At 42.5% G+C, this 14,883-nt stretch overlaps 2 protein-coding genes across 2 annotated transcripts in view; one reads left to right on the top strand and one right to left on the bottom strand.

Moving 5' to 3' along the window:
• Positions 1 to 27: 27 nt before the first annotated feature.
• Positions 28 to 5,480, top strand: CUNH11orf94 (chromosome unknown C11orf94 homolog). The gene is made up of 3 exons (XM_044436214.1): positions 28 to 1,857; positions 3,695 to 3,771; positions 4,800 to 5,480. Exons 1-3 carry the CDS (start codon positions 1,748 to 1,750, stop codon positions 4,934 to 4,936), a joined length of 324 nt encoding a protein of 107 aa, XP_044292149.1. The 5' UTR covers positions 28 to 1,747; the 3' UTR covers positions 4,937 to 5,480.
• Positions 5,481 to 6,402: 922 nt separating this feature from the next.
• The window catches only part of MAPK8IP1 (mitogen-activated protein kinase 8 interacting protein 1), a 43,173-nt gene continuing 34,692 nt past the window's right edge, over positions 6,403 to 14,883 (bottom strand). The window contains exons 8-12 of the mRNA XM_044435674.1: positions 14,429 to 14,538; positions 12,106 to 12,225; positions 9,976 to 10,046; positions 8,940 to 9,038; positions 6,403 to 7,656 (exon numbers count right to left, since the gene is read on the bottom strand). Of these exons, the coding sequence (XP_044291609.1) occupies positions 7,584 to 7,656; positions 8,940 to 9,038; positions 9,976 to 10,046; positions 12,106 to 12,225; positions 14,429 to 14,538 (473 nt within the window). The 3' untranslated portion in view covers positions 6,403 to 7,583. The remainder of the gene's footprint in view (positions 7,657 to 8,939; positions 9,039 to 9,975; positions 10,047 to 12,105; positions 12,226 to 14,428; positions 14,539 to 14,883) is intronic.

The following is a 14,883-nucleotide window of genomic DNA, read 5'->3' as shown; positions in this document are numbered from 1 at the left end:
CGTTGAGGCTTTATTTTTAAAGGTAGAGCAGTTTGTGCTAAAACCTACCTAAAAGTGCACTCCCCCCCATTGAAGCACATCTTTCAGGGCAGGAGCCATCACTGAAAAGCAGCTTCAAAGTTCAGATTAAACCATTATTGCTCTTCATGCAAACCAGTTATCTTTTCTGGCTCCCTCTTTGTGTTTTCCAGGAAATACCAAACACATATATGTGTGTGTGTGCGCGCGTGTGCATGCGCGCACACGCATATGCAGTGCACTACTGCAGTTGGCAAGGAACTGAGCACCCCTTCGGCCAGCCCAGGAAGCCAGCCAAGAACTCTTGTGTGTGCTGCTCCTTGGCACCCTTCCAGCAGTCCATATGCCACTCAGCTGGAGCCTGTTGTATCAAGGGCCATGGCTGCTGCCCTTTCTCTTTTGCCAGACTGTTCAATTTCCTGCCATTCCCTGGAGGATATTAAGTTCCACAGCTTGTAGAATATCTTCAAAACTGCTCTTGCATTTGCTGTAAGTCTTTACAGTCACTAGTGACAGAGGGGCTGGCAGGCGGGGGCCAAAAGCTTAGCAAATTGGTTGATGTTTGCTAAATTAAAGTCTCTCTAAATGAAAATTAAAAGGCCGGAACTGATGACTAGCCTCAGGAAGCAGCCACCCAAACCTGATTCTTCAAAAGAAGACTCAGTCCTAAACAGAAGGGATCATACAAACTGCATCAGTGAAAAGATAATGATCTCACCTGTATGCATTTAGATCATTTTAAGAGGTCCTAAGCCTAAGTATACCTCATGAAGCATACCATGTTTCCTTCTTGCCAACAGTCTTCATGGTACAGAATGAAGTAATTCAGTTCTTCTGAGAAAGAAGAGCAGATAGGAGAGAAAAAACTCCTCAGAAATAGAGGTGGTGTTTTAACCAGCATCTAACTGCGATTTTTCCATATTGAATTACACCTTTGGGAGTAGCATTTGTGCCTGGCCTCCCCAGCCAGGTGCAATTCAGATGTGTTGAACAAGAGCTCCCATCATCTCTAGTCAACATTGGCCAGCTGCATTGGAGGAGCCTTATATATGCAACCAGGGCCCTATATGTACCACCTGTCAGAGTTTGACATCTCAGCGTGAGCAAGTGATAAAAGGAAGCAGAGTTCTGCTTTCTTGAAGGAGACAGCTAGGTAAGAGACCTTTTAAACAAAATTCCTGCACATGGCTGGATGAAGAGCAGAAATATGGAAAATCAAAGTTAAAGTTATCAACAATTTGAATTCTTGCTGAATATCCCCTGTACACTTTTGAGACTTCATCTTTTGGTTTCTGTGCTATTAATCATTCTATGATTGTGAGAGAGGAAAGCATGAAAATGTCATAATGGTGGTAAAATGTCTACATGTGCTGTGTCATGTTCTCCTAAAATAAACATTTTTAAGGGTCTACAGACTTTCAAAAAATGATGCGACTTCACGAAGGCTCTGAATACTCCTGAGTCCATAAGATGAGCTGTAAAGATCAAGGAGTTAATTGACTGAAGCATGACTACTAGAGCATGTAGGACAAAACTTAAAATGGGTAGAAACCAAGGTGCTGAAACATTAATCTTTGTGAGTGAATATTTTTGTCTAAAGAGTTATTCTACCTTTCATTCTTAGGCTGGCTCCCATTGGCCAGACTATTACCCAGGATTCAGCATTGCCTGTGTTCTTCCCCTTTGTGATGGCATAGAAGGCTTTGAGAATTGCTGTTACATTCCACCGATGAGAGTAAGAAGAACCAGAGTTGGACTTGGCTTTGTTGGCTGGATGGGATTCCTGTTTCTGCTGCTCTTTTTGATGGAGAGAGTACTGCCCATGCCAAGTTTTCAAAGGTAACAGTTGTGGCTAATTAACCTGTACAAATCAAATGCTGTTGATTCTCTATATTTGACACATTCCTAATGCTGTATCTAGGACTAAGGGTGGTGAAGAGAAATGGGTGATTTGATTGGTAAGCCTTCTCTGAAACTCTACAGTCTCCAGTCTTCAGGGATTACCTACATCTTTAGAAATCTTGCCTTCCTGGAAGAGGTGGTTCATGCAAATCTATCAGCCCTTACCAAACAAAAAGCATGCTGATATAAAACAATGGACACCAGCAGGACAACATTCCAGAAAGCTGAAAATATAGGTTGATTGACTCATCTCACATGCTCTTATTTGTTAACAGATGTATTTCAGAGATGTTTTGCTTCTCTTTGCACTGATACACAAAAATGCAATTTTCCTGTGTGCTGCTTGAATGATTTTTTTTCTTTGGGAAGAAACTAAGCCGGTGATGAGAAAACCTTAATGAGTACCATTAGCCATAGTTTCACCAAGAAAAGAGTAATCATACCCCCACCTGGCAGGGATGAGTTGATACAGGAAAAGCTTTGATGTGATACTCAGGTTGAATATGTGATACTATTTTTGCTTAGTGAACGTTCACCTCATATAAATACACCGCAATGTGAGATGATTTGGCAGTTAGCTCATATAACAGTCTAGGTTTTCATGGGGTCTTCTTGATGTAAATAAAAATAACCCATAATTTCTACATAATGGCGCATCTCATGTAAAGATGCATGAGAAAAAGGTGAACTACGCCAACAAGCACTAATATTATAAATCATACCCCCATCTGCAATAAAAATATTTTAATTTTCCATAGCTATCCGGTAGGTTTCTTCATCACTAATGCTTGCTTTTCTGTTTTCATTCCACTTTCCTCTTGTACATATGTGATTGTAAACCTTCAGACAGGGACTGTCTTATCTGTTAATCTCTGCACAGTACTTAGATACATTTTGGGTGTTTTGTAAGTGTTTAACAACAGTCATCTAAACTATGGTATAAACAAAACTAGAATATGAGGGGTGAAGGAATCACATCTCCCTGTACAAGAGTTTAGGTACAAGGACTGGACATTTTGCACCCTTGAAATATTAACAGAAAAACTAGAATGAAAATGAAAGTTAGGGATCTATATAATATGTATGTTGAGGTCCATAATTATAACGTAGTTTTGAAGAAAATAAAAATAATGACATGCCATTTTCTATGTTAGGGCTTATCTAGAAAGCATGAGTAAGAGGGTATTGCACTTCAGTTTAGCTTGTATTCTTAGGGAGGCATTTAACTATTTGTACCAGAATGTGAATCAGGTGCATTTGAAATCAAATGAAAGTAACAGTGTGATTGTGTACTTTCAGTTTCTGATCTAGCACATGACATTTACATTGCACAGATTTCCCTAACTGGGTATGGCTGGACAAATGTAATTTGCTTTTTATCTGGTTTGTGCCTTTTCAAATGTGAAATACATGATTTCTAGTTATTTTTTCAAAATATGCTTTTACAATTAAGGAAAATATATGGGGCATTAAGAGATACACTGCAGAAATATAACAATCATATTAACTGGAGAAATAAATCTTTTAAATGGCATTTTAATATAATTCATAATTTCTTGATCAAGAGTGGTGAACAGGCCTGGAAAAAACATATGTTATTCATAGAGAATTTACTATAAACATGTTTTGGTGCACGTTTGCACTAGTGCACTTGGTTTTCTTCCAAAGGAGGATTTGCTTTTTAGGGAAGCTCTTCCTGTAGGTCAAAATCAATATGAAAAACAGGGCTTTATACAGGAAGCACAGTGATTCCTGAACTTGTGCTCTTTTGCAGCAAGTCTAGTCCATCTGTCCCAGAGGAATTCATTGCCCCCTTGGAATTCCAGCAGCGGCACTTTGGCTTGGTGGATGGTATGTATTATTTCCTGTTCCCTTGACTGAGAACTTTTCTAAATGAGGCAGTTATTATGTGCTTGTGATTTTTCGCTCACAGTCATTTGTGAGTGCCTTTTCCAGCACTGTCATCCTGTGGGGCCTCTTCTGTACTTTCCAAGCATTTCTGTAGCTTGTTTCAGAGTGAGAAATGTGTAGTATTAGCTGGAAATGATGGGATGAACTACAAAGAAGTACTCATGTATTTTTACAATTCCTCAGCATAATGTTCCTTATGGTTGCAAATGGAACATATAAAGAGGAAAGGAGGGAGGCAGGGACCAATAGATCCACCTACACACCTACATGCAAAAGCGCTGATCTTACATGCAAAAGAGCTGATCTTAATCCTAGAAACAATCCAAAAGCATCATTCTTGGTCAAGTGGCAGCTTAACACCTTGTGGAGTTAGTATCTAGGTAACTGGCTGCTAAATTATCTTCCAAGTTATCCAGCAACAAAGCACAGGTGCAGCAGGATACAGAAGGAAGGAGCTTATTCAGCTAGCATCTGCACCACTAGACTTTTGTTTCAGAACCAGTTATCAAGAGAGAAACATCATTTTTTTCAAGTTCACCCTCTGATTTGGGTTAGCATAGAATTGAAGTGAGTTGAAACTAGAGGCAGGGAAAGGATTGAATATTCTTGGTGGCTTTACGGCACTGCTGTTTACCTTTGAAATCTAAGAGCAGTGGTGGTCCAAAACTCACTAGCAAACATAGAGTGGCTGTCAGCAAGCAAGGGGCAGACAGCTTTGAACTGACTCCAGTCCCTGTCTATTCAAATAGGTATTGCTGAGGAACTCAGCCCTCAGAGTTAATTACTCTGGGCTACAGAATGCCTCATCTTCAGGGAATACAGGTTAGGATATACATTTATGCATCTCCTCCTAGGGGTGTTTGAGCCATAGTTTCCCTGTTTAATTTTGTGGAATGCCCATTTTCTGTGAGTCTCTCTTCCTGTCTTGCCACTGTTACCCACTTTCTTACCAGCTCCTGTTTTCACAGATTATGGCATTAAACCAAAGTATCCCAAGTTCCGGACATGGGCACTACATAAGAAATTGGATAAACTGCGTAAAGTACACAAGACCAAGCGAGATGAGCCAGACTTCGAGGAATATTATTATGATGACCTCTTTTGACTTTCCTTTGGAAAGTGGCAATATATATGCTGCCCCTTCGGTGGCTATCTATCAATTGATCATAGGCAGAACAATCAAAACAGAGCACTTAGTGCTGTGGGAAATGGCCAAGATCCTTGTTCTCAGCCACATGATGGGAATCATCCCTGAAGCTCTATGTGTTCTTTACATCCATACTACAGGGACAGTGCTTTGCTCCAAAATGAGCAGGCTGTGGATCCTGGCTTTCCTTTCATGCCTCTTAACTCTAATGAGCACTGAGCAAAACTTGAAAACATTTGACTGCTGTGGAGATGGGCTTCTGTTGCAAATTCTGGGATAATAATAGAATAGTGTGGCAAACCCTGGGGCCATTCCCAGTTCTCTCCCTTCATGGTTCTCTTCTCTGCCTCACCTGCCATGACTCTCTTGGCTGTGTGTCAATGTTCTTGCCTAGGTTTCTTTTCTTTACCACCACCCCGCCTTAGAGGTTCCAAATTCTATGGATAGTCAATTGGTGTGTGGAGAATTGTGCAATATAAATATATGAATATATTTTGCAAAATTGATGACTTGTGTTTTCTTGGTACAAGCTGTTGGGTTTTTTTTTTTTTTTTAACAGCAGTGTGGAATACACACAGATATGAAGTTATCTCTCTCCTCTTTTTAGGGCATAATAATTCTACCCAACTTTTGATATAAATGAAGGTCAGAAACCTAAAGACCACTTTAGAACAGCTTCTTAACTGGCAAGCATGGTTCTACCAGGGCACAATCTATGTTTGGCTGGAGAAGAGAATAGTAGATTAGAGAGCAGCTTTGTAGCAAAGCTGATTGAGGCTTCTGGGATTTGGATATCCCAAACCTTTTAGTGGAATAAGGCAATGTGACACTTTTTTGGAGACTATTTCTGTCTTCAGAGTGCCAGGACCTGGGTAACAACAAGAACCCTCAAACACAGTCAGAAAGGACAAACCACACAATTCTGCTCCAAAAGACAGATGCATAACCTGCTTCACAGAAGTCACTCTTGCTGACTGGGAAGCTGGATGGGATTTTTAGTGCAACACATCTGAAATGTGCCAGATTAGTGAAGGCTGAAATAAGAGAAAAACACACAATCCCATTCAAAACAATCTCAGGAAAGAAACAGACCTGCCCAAAGAGAGATTCTTCAATATGTTTGAGGATCACCATTCTACACAACTAGATCCAATGGGAGTTGCCCACATTTTGATAACACAATGCCATTTTTATCCCTGCAGTTTTGAAAATTGAGGATGTTAGTGTTCTTAATGGGATGTACTACAATTTGGTCTCAAGCTGGGGTGCTGCTAAACTGCAGACTGGCATCAATGGGCTTCCCATGGTGAGCAAGGAAGACTTTTAGAACAAGCTGGATACTGCAATTCCTACAGAATGGCGCAAGAACAGTTGCTGAGAAGCTGCTTGGTACCCTTGGGCAACAAAACAAAAGCAATTCAGGCTCTTTGAAACATCAATGTTTAATCATTGTTACTGTTGGAGCAGATCCAGCAGAAGCACAAAGCCCCCCTGCCTGGGGGTCAGAGGGAGGGAGGGAGGGCAGGCAAAGGCACACCTCTTTGAAGCTCTTAGCAGCCCCTCATCACTCACGCTCTTCTCCTAGCTTCACTTCTCAATGGAACCTAGCCCTTCTTGATTCAATGTTGTGCTTATGGCTGGAGCTCCTCTCAGGCCCCTACTGCAGAAGAACGGCCTTCTTGAAACTGGTTCTCTGTTTCATGCAGGATTCAGATTCCTTCTCTGACCTTGGAACCTGCAGTTGGAGAGTGGTGGTGGTGGTGGAGGTGGTGGAGAAAGGAGAGAACAGAACAAGGGCCAGAACTGGCAGAGCTCTTGCCAACAGCTGATTACAGGGCGTGGACTCTCCCTATCTCCACAGCTGAACCCTCCTCTCCTTCAATGTAATCGGGACAGGCACTAGTGTTTCTCCGACTACTCCTGGATCTTTTGCTAGCACACAGGACAAGATGCTTGGATGCCAGAGTAACTCTACTCCTGGGCACCTGTGGGGGCAGCATTCATCACAGCCTTTCCTGTTGTTTGTCCCCTCTCCTCCTTGCTTGCTCCTTACCCTCTTCTCAGCCAGGGAATAGGGCCACCACTTCCATTATCTCTCCATGCTAATTCTCCACCAAGTCTTTCTTGATTCTGTCCAATTAAACCCACAACTCGGGGTTTGTTGTGGCAGTCCCCAGCATACAGCGGCACCCCCGCAAACTGCTGAAGCTGTCTCTGTGCTTGTAGGCCAAGTCAGCCGACTTGTGCACAGGAAGGCCTGCTGTCCCAGATCCAGGGCCCCATATCTACTCTCCTCAAAGGCCTGTGGCAGCAGCACCTGCTTCAGCTGGTGGTGCATTTCTTCAATTAAAATGAAAGAGCATCTTTGTTAAATAATAAACCCCTTTTTGTCTGCCCACCCAACCCCATCCCTCCCCACCCCCTCAGCCCAACAAAAGGAAAGGAGGAGCACTGAATGAGGTGAGGCTCCACACATGGAGGGAAACCATCGTCTCCGTTGCCCGCTCCTCCTTCGGTCTTGAAGCAGCTTGTCCATGCACAATGGGGAGATGGACCTTGTCTGTACAGGAGGAGGAGGAGGAGGGAGGGGGAGCTGGGCTTGCCCCTACTCTAGGTAGATGTCCTCTGTGGGGCACGTGTATTCCATGCATTCCTTGTAGAACTGATGGAAGGCCCTCCTGCAAAAAAGGAGGCAGGGTGTGTCAGACAGCAGCTGGAACAGGTTTACAGCCCAGACAGAGCCGTAAGTATCCATGAACAAGATGCATGCCCCCATTCTTTCTTCATGCCTGCTCCTCACAGTCTCACCCTTTAAAACACAGAAGCTTGGGCTTGGTGGCCAAATCCAGCCCTTGGGAGTTCCCCAAAAGACATGCCCCCCCTTCTTACAAGCAGAGATCATTTGGAGGTTGCCTGGCTTTTCTGCAGTATTTTCTTGTTCTAAAGGGTAGAAATGCCTCTCCTGAGGCTTAGTTACTGGTGGTAAGAGAGTTAATGTGCCAATATGCTGGTACTTTTGGCCCTGCCCTTTTTGCCTTTGCCCCCCCCCTCCACTGAAATGCAGCCCTGGGGAATTTCTCCAAAATGGAATTTGGCCCTCAATTTGGAAGAGGTTCAAAACCCCTTAGCTAGAGCTTTATTGCCACAGATCTCAGAGATGGCATTATAGGCTTTTGTCTGTTCTCATTTTGCACCTAGGTGAGGAATGCTATTCATACTACCCCACATTCAGAACTGTGAGGAAAGAACCAGATCAAATCTCTCAGCTTAGGGCTGCAGCCTCAGTCAAAATGCTTAGTAGCTTATGCAAGTGACTGATGCAATATAATGCAGGAGGCTGTTACACAGACTTGCACCAATGGCTGCTGCAACACAAGCTGCATTTGAAAGGTGCACTTTTCAGCGAAGTAGCTGCTATGGCCTTGTGCATCACCTCTTCATGGATTATAAGACTTAGGCAAACCAGGCTATTTGGGTGAGCTAATAAATGCAAAGCACTGGCTGGTTTATGAACTCCAAAGTGGCCCTTAGGGGGAAAACCCCTTAGCCCTAGACACAAATTCTCCGCCAGTCTATAGTGCAGCTGGTCATGAAATGTGGTCTGGATGCTGCACATCTGAGTCAAAGGATTCCGGTACCTTTCCATGTCATTCTGAGTCATGATTTTAAATCTGCTCAGAAAAAGGCATGCCACTTCTGAGAAATTGCTAACTCAGGGAAATGGAGATGGGATGCAGAGAAAACCTTTCATCTCCCTGCTACTATTCTCTTTGTTGTGTCGCCCACGACAGCCCGGCTCCTTGCCAAGTGATGAAAAATGAGAGTTTCATCTCATCCTGGTCATGAAAGGTGATCCCTGACCACTTACACATACTCCCACATTGCCAGTGTCCATCTGCAATAAGTGCTCCCCTCCCTCGATTCATGTTAGCCTGGGTACAGGATACAGCTTGCAACTCACCCTACAGACTCTGCAAGTGGCTTGGTTGACTCCTCTGACACAAAGACATGGCATGCAAATCTGTGGTCCGCTGGGTGTTTTGTGATGAACCCAAAATACCTGAAGGGAGAAACAGCACTTGAGTTTGGACTTGAAGCTGGGTCTGTGGTCTTCCACAGAGTGTCCATTGCCCATTTCCCTCCTCTCCTCTCTATAGTCTCTACTGAAATTCACATGCTTTTCGGGGCAGTTATCAGGGTTTTTTTTGGGGGGGGGGTTGGCTTATTATTCTAAAAAAATGTTTTCTAACCAAAGCACTCTGCCTTCAGAAAAAGCAATTTTAAATAAGGTCAAAATAGTTGCAGGTGCAGAGTGACTCACTCATCATCAATGATCACAGAAACTAATCAGTTTATCCCCCATGACACTTGCACAGCTGTATGCCAACCAGTGCACAAGCTACTGCTGAAAGTTGTTGGAGATGGTAGGAAAAAGGCTACAGCCAACAGGCCTCCTGAAAACAATGTAAGCACATAAGAGGAGCACTACTAGGCTGGAACAGAGGTCGGTCTAATAATCTGGTGTGGGGAGCCCCAGGCTCAAACCCCTGGTTGGCTATAAACATTATGGGGTGTTCATGGACCAGTCAATCACTACTTCTCACCCCCCCCCCCCCGCCCGACAATCTTCTTATGAGGATAAAAGGGGAGGAAGCATAGACCTTACTCTGAGCTTCTTGACAGAAGGATGCAATGATGATGGGCTCTGGAAAACTTACCAGGAGAAGGGAACGTAATAGCCCTCCCCTGTTACATGTTCTAAGCATCTAATAATAATTTATATCCTGCCTTCCCATTTAGTAAAGTAGCATTCAGAGTGGTTAACCTTGCTCAAAACTCAATAAAAGTCAATCATGTAAAACATAATTAAAATTTCTGGGACACCATCAAGTATGCAGCTGAATAAAGTTGTCTGTCTGATCAAGTCCAAAGAACCTTCCTGGGAGAGAGTTCCAAAGCTTTGTGTAGCAGCCTTTTGATCACCTCCTGGGACTTACTTGTTGTTCTTTGGGTGGTATCCACAGAATGAAATATTCTTCAACTGGAAAAAGTGGCTACATTTATTCCCCTGAAGAAAGGAGAAAAAAGCCATTACACTTCTGCAGCTCTTGGGATGGCTGAGGAACCGCAGCCAATTCTTGTAGGAAAGGAAAAGTAAAACGCTTTCAGTTAATCAGTCATGGGAGATCCAAGTCACAATTAATGTTCTGCGTGGGGAAACTGAAAGTTTACTCTGTAACTTGTAGTATTTACATAAAGATATTTGGTAATACAGGGGAAAATAATGGGTCACAAGCCTCTTAGCCCCTCCCAAAAGCTCCTATATGGGATTATGAAAGAGAATTTCAGGTTCTGGATAAGAGGAAGGCTGTAGCAGTCAACTGAACTGCTTTGCTTTATTTTCTGCATTAATTCTATTCCATAGTTCTGTATACATTTCCACTAACATGCAATTTTCCCCTTTATGTGTAATATTCCACTTTGTCTTAAGCACCCTCACAGCAAGTTTGATGGCAGGAGCCAATGGCTATGACCTCTACAGGACTATGATTCTGCTCCAGGACTAGTGCATATCCCTCTCCTTGTGCAAACAAAGGCCAAACACCAAGCCATTTAGCCAAATAAATAACATCACAACCCTGAACCCACAATCCCTTAAATTACCAGTTACAACACCTGCTACAATTCTATGTCAGAAAGAGTCAGTTCCACCTATTTTGAATTTTCAGTATTCATTTGAATGAATGAAAACCCGTCATTGCTTTTTAGAAGTGGTTCCCAAGGCTTTGGCAGCAATGATGGCAATTTTCAAAACTGAGTGCAACACTTCATGATGCTGAAGTAAACTGATTTTATTCAGGCTCAAGTTACAGGAAGCCAGATTCTGGGTAGATGCCCTCTAGCCCATTCCAACTCTACTATGATTCTATTTAGTAATATGCAAAGCTATAAGTAATAGCAGAAAATGTGTAAATACATATGAGCCCTCATTACAACTTGCCCTTATTACATCTAATAGATAGGGGAGGTTGTAAATTCTTTTTTTTAGAGAGGGAGTGGTGCTGACCAGTTTACGCTGTGATTAGGCCACTCCTGAAAAAGCCTTAACTGGGCTTGGATGATGCTAATGACTTATAAGCCAGTAGCCAATAACCCCTTCCTGATTAAGGTGGTTGCAGTCAAATCTGGGCCGTCTTGAAGGGACTGTCCTTTTCTGTAGTGACATCCCAGTTATGAAATGGAATTCCCAGAGAGCCTTGTTCAATGCCTATACTCTGCTCTTTCTGGTGCCAAGTAAAGACCTCCGTATTTTCCAAGGCATTTTTAATCTTTAAGTTTATGTTGTTTTAAATCTGTTACTGTAGTTAATTTTTTGCATTGCTGCTAGGTTTTATTTTTCATTTTATACTGTTACTTTGAACTTTTATGTTGCATAGTATGTTGTATTTTATGGTTGCAATTGTTGTGAACTGTACAGGGAACTTGAGCTATTAGGTGGCATAGAAAAATAATAAACAAATAAACTAAACAAAACAAGTAGAAGCCAAGGACATTTGTTAAAATACAGCCTAAGATGTGGGGACACTTGCACTCTCTCAGCCTTTCTTTCCTCAGGCCCACTGCCCTTGAGTGACCCTGCCTAGGCAATCCCATTATTGACAGAATGCACTTTTTGAATGGCTCTGCTCCTTCCTCTTGAAAGCTCCACCTAGGCTATTTATGCAGGAAGGCTAATCAAAGAGGCTTCACTGCACAGATCCTCTTAAAATAGCAGCAGCAGGGCTTCCCATGCTTCACAGATTATTGCAGCAGCTTAGAAACAGACCCTGCAGTGCCTCAGTACATGCACAGGCTGGGAACATCTAGGTTTTTGTCTGGGTTTCAGGTCAGGAGTGCTACCCTGCCTTGCTATCCTATCTGGAGGACTCCTGCAGGAGATGCTAAGTGTTGCCTGCAGCTAGCATATCACTATCTTGTTTGCATACTTTCTTCGGCTGACTTGCCAGAGGGTAGTTCTGAGCTGGGACTGGAAGACCTAATGAGGCACTGAGAATATAGACGGGTGGATCTTCAAGGGATACCAGAACAGCGCAGGAAGCAGAACCAGCCATGCACTCAAAATGTACCTTGCTGGGATCCTTGGAATCATCATTTTTCACAGCAATCTTGACACCTCTCATGCTGATTTCCAGGACGCAGCTGGAGGGTGGGTTAAAGTGCACGGTGAGGCGGCGAGTAGTGGCAATCTGGGCCAAAACAGAAAATACACCAACTACCACATGAGTTATCTTGAGTTCCCGATGGCTGTGCTCCATCAGTTTGACTTCAAATGACTTGAAATCATAAGAATGGTGCTCTTTTTTTTTTGGCGGGGTGTATGTATATTTAGAGGGAAAAGCAAGAGGTGAAGATAGAGGTAATATCTCAACATTGGCCTTAGCAGATTCTTCCTGTGCTGGTTGATGCTATCTTCACAACTTGCTTCGCGCATGCAACTACCAACCTATTGGATGCTAGCTTAGCCAGCAGTTTTACCCTGTCCTTCAAGCATCAGGGAAGATGCCTTAAATTAGGAGTGGGCCACATGCAGCCTTCACCGTTAAGAACAGCAGTGGCAACAACAAGAAATTCACAGTGCGTTGCCACCATTACGCCCAGGAAACAGAACACATTTACTTGGAAATATACCCCACCAACAGGAGTACAGCTCATTGCCAGGCATTCTGGAGTGTCAACACGGCCACTGGACTCCTCAAAGTTACCTACCCTTACTTTTTAAAAGTTAATAAGCACCATATACATTTATAGATGTGTACATTCACTTTTCATCTTACACAGCATTACAGATGTTCTAACAGCACTTGCAAAACTGCTCTATGGATGGGGCTGGGCTAAGAGGTCTATTGCTAATGCCACTGGCATTAGTCAATAAGCAGCTTCCACAGCTGTCTTTTCCATGCTGAAATTTTGCAGACCCGGAGAAATAAAAATTACACTTGTACTGAATGGCCATGAGGATGTTTTCACACTAACCTACTGCTCTTAATTTCTTTTTCTTTTTAATCTCTTCTGTTTTGTTTGTTTAGTTAATGGATGAACCAGACTTTGTCAGAAATGTGTTTTTATTTGCAAGTCACATTATGTGCTCAGAATGTCTGGGTGATTCTGAATGTGAAGGCCATGGATTTCTTCCTTTATATTTATTATGTCAGGATAAGGTGCATAATTGGAAGCGTGATTGCCTAGCACCAAGGAGAAGAGTTTTACCTTGCAGGGAGAGTCCAGAAGCTAGTGTAAAGAGGGTGTAATTTTTCTAGGTAGAGCTCTCTTTTATTTCACATGTTGTTTAAGATTCACATTAAACCTCTGGGAGAAGTTTTCTAGAGTTGTGGAATTGGTTGGCATCAGTTCTATTTGCTCCACCAACTGAACCAGGTATGGCAGTTTTATCCCTATTTAACTATTACAGTGTGGCAATGGTTAAAGGTGAATAAATGAAAGTTTACTCTATAAAAATGAAGTTTCTTGTGATGGGGTAGTCTTAATGCAACAGAGAGATGAAATGTCTATTCTGAGTAGGGTTATGCTTCAAAAGAAAGAAATGGTTTGTAGGTGGGAGTCCTTCTAGATTCAGGCCTCATCCTGGACTCTAACACAGTGTCCAGGGTTGCACATAACAACAGATCCTGGTCTGTCATGCATGAGCAAGAAAGAACAACTTTTATTCAGCAACCCATGAGCAGTTCTCATGAGCAAACCCAGCCATTAATAATCTGGGTTTGGGTGACATGAGCAGCAACCTTGAGAGTGATTCAGAACCTGCAACTGGTATAAAATGCAGCAGTCAGATTGGGTTTTGGCAGCAACCATATAGACTATATCATTCCAACCCCACACAAGCACCCTCAATTACCAGTTTGGTTCCAGGCTAAATTCAAGATGTTTAAGGTTAATCTGGGCCTAGAATACATGTGGAAGTGTCTGCTCCCATACGTACTTTCTTCCTCTTTCCTATAAAGCACAGATAATCTTCTAGTAATAGCTTCTTCTGTTAGGCTGGTGGCCACCCCCAAAAGTCTTTATGGATGGAGCTGCCACAATGAAACTGTAGAGATTTGCCAGCTTAAGGGCTCTGCCCTTTTAAGCAGGCTTTAAATGCAAGGTTTTAATGACTAATGTGCCTATTTGGTCTTACTGGTGGCTATATTCTCACTCTGCTTAGCATTTCTTTCAGATAGTTTCATTTGTATTTATATATTTAGTATTTTGGCATTTTGTTTTGGTTCTGCTTGTTTGTTTTGCTCTCCATTTTGAGAATTGTCCTGACATTCAATTTTCTGAATAAACAAGTTATCACATTTGTCTTCATTCCAACTGCCATGCCAAAAATAATAATAATAATAGAGTTTAGGTTGGTTGCATGGACTTGTGAGTGGGAAGAAAATGTACCTTCTGCATAGCAGCACACAGCACGTCATTTCCTTTGTGATATGGAACCTGGACTGAGCCAAGGAATTTCACCCGGAACTGATCCACCCAATCATTGGTCTTGCTCGAATCTGAAAAAAACAAATCCAAGGCAAATGAGAAGGATCACATTTAAACAGAGATCCTACATTATCTGATCTACAGAGGAAACAACTTTCCAGTTGCTCCAACCAATGACTTGGCTGTACTGGATGGCACACAAGTTCTGTACATTTATGCAGCTTCATGTGAGCTAAAAGTTGTACATACTTTCCCATCCCACTTTGAAAACTGACCTAAATGGTAGCATTTTATCAGGAAAACCCCTGGTTTAAAAGATAGTTGTGCACCTGAACCAAGAGGTAGAAGGAGAGCTGAATAACACAGAGCAGGAATGGGAAGAAAGACCCACATATGAGTGAATTAACAGGATAACA

This window comes from Varanus komodoensis, unplaced genomic scaffold (genome assembly GCF_004798865.1).
Source record: "Varanus komodoensis strain SLA01 unplaced genomic scaffold, ASM479886v1 scaffold3, whole genome shotgun sequence".
In the NCBI taxonomy this organism is placed as follows: Eukaryota; Metazoa; Chordata; class Lepidosauria; order Squamata; family Varanidae; genus Varanus; species Varanus komodoensis.
The sequence above is the reverse complement of the archived record's forward strand: the minus strand, read 5'-3'. Positions and strand labels throughout refer to the sequence as shown.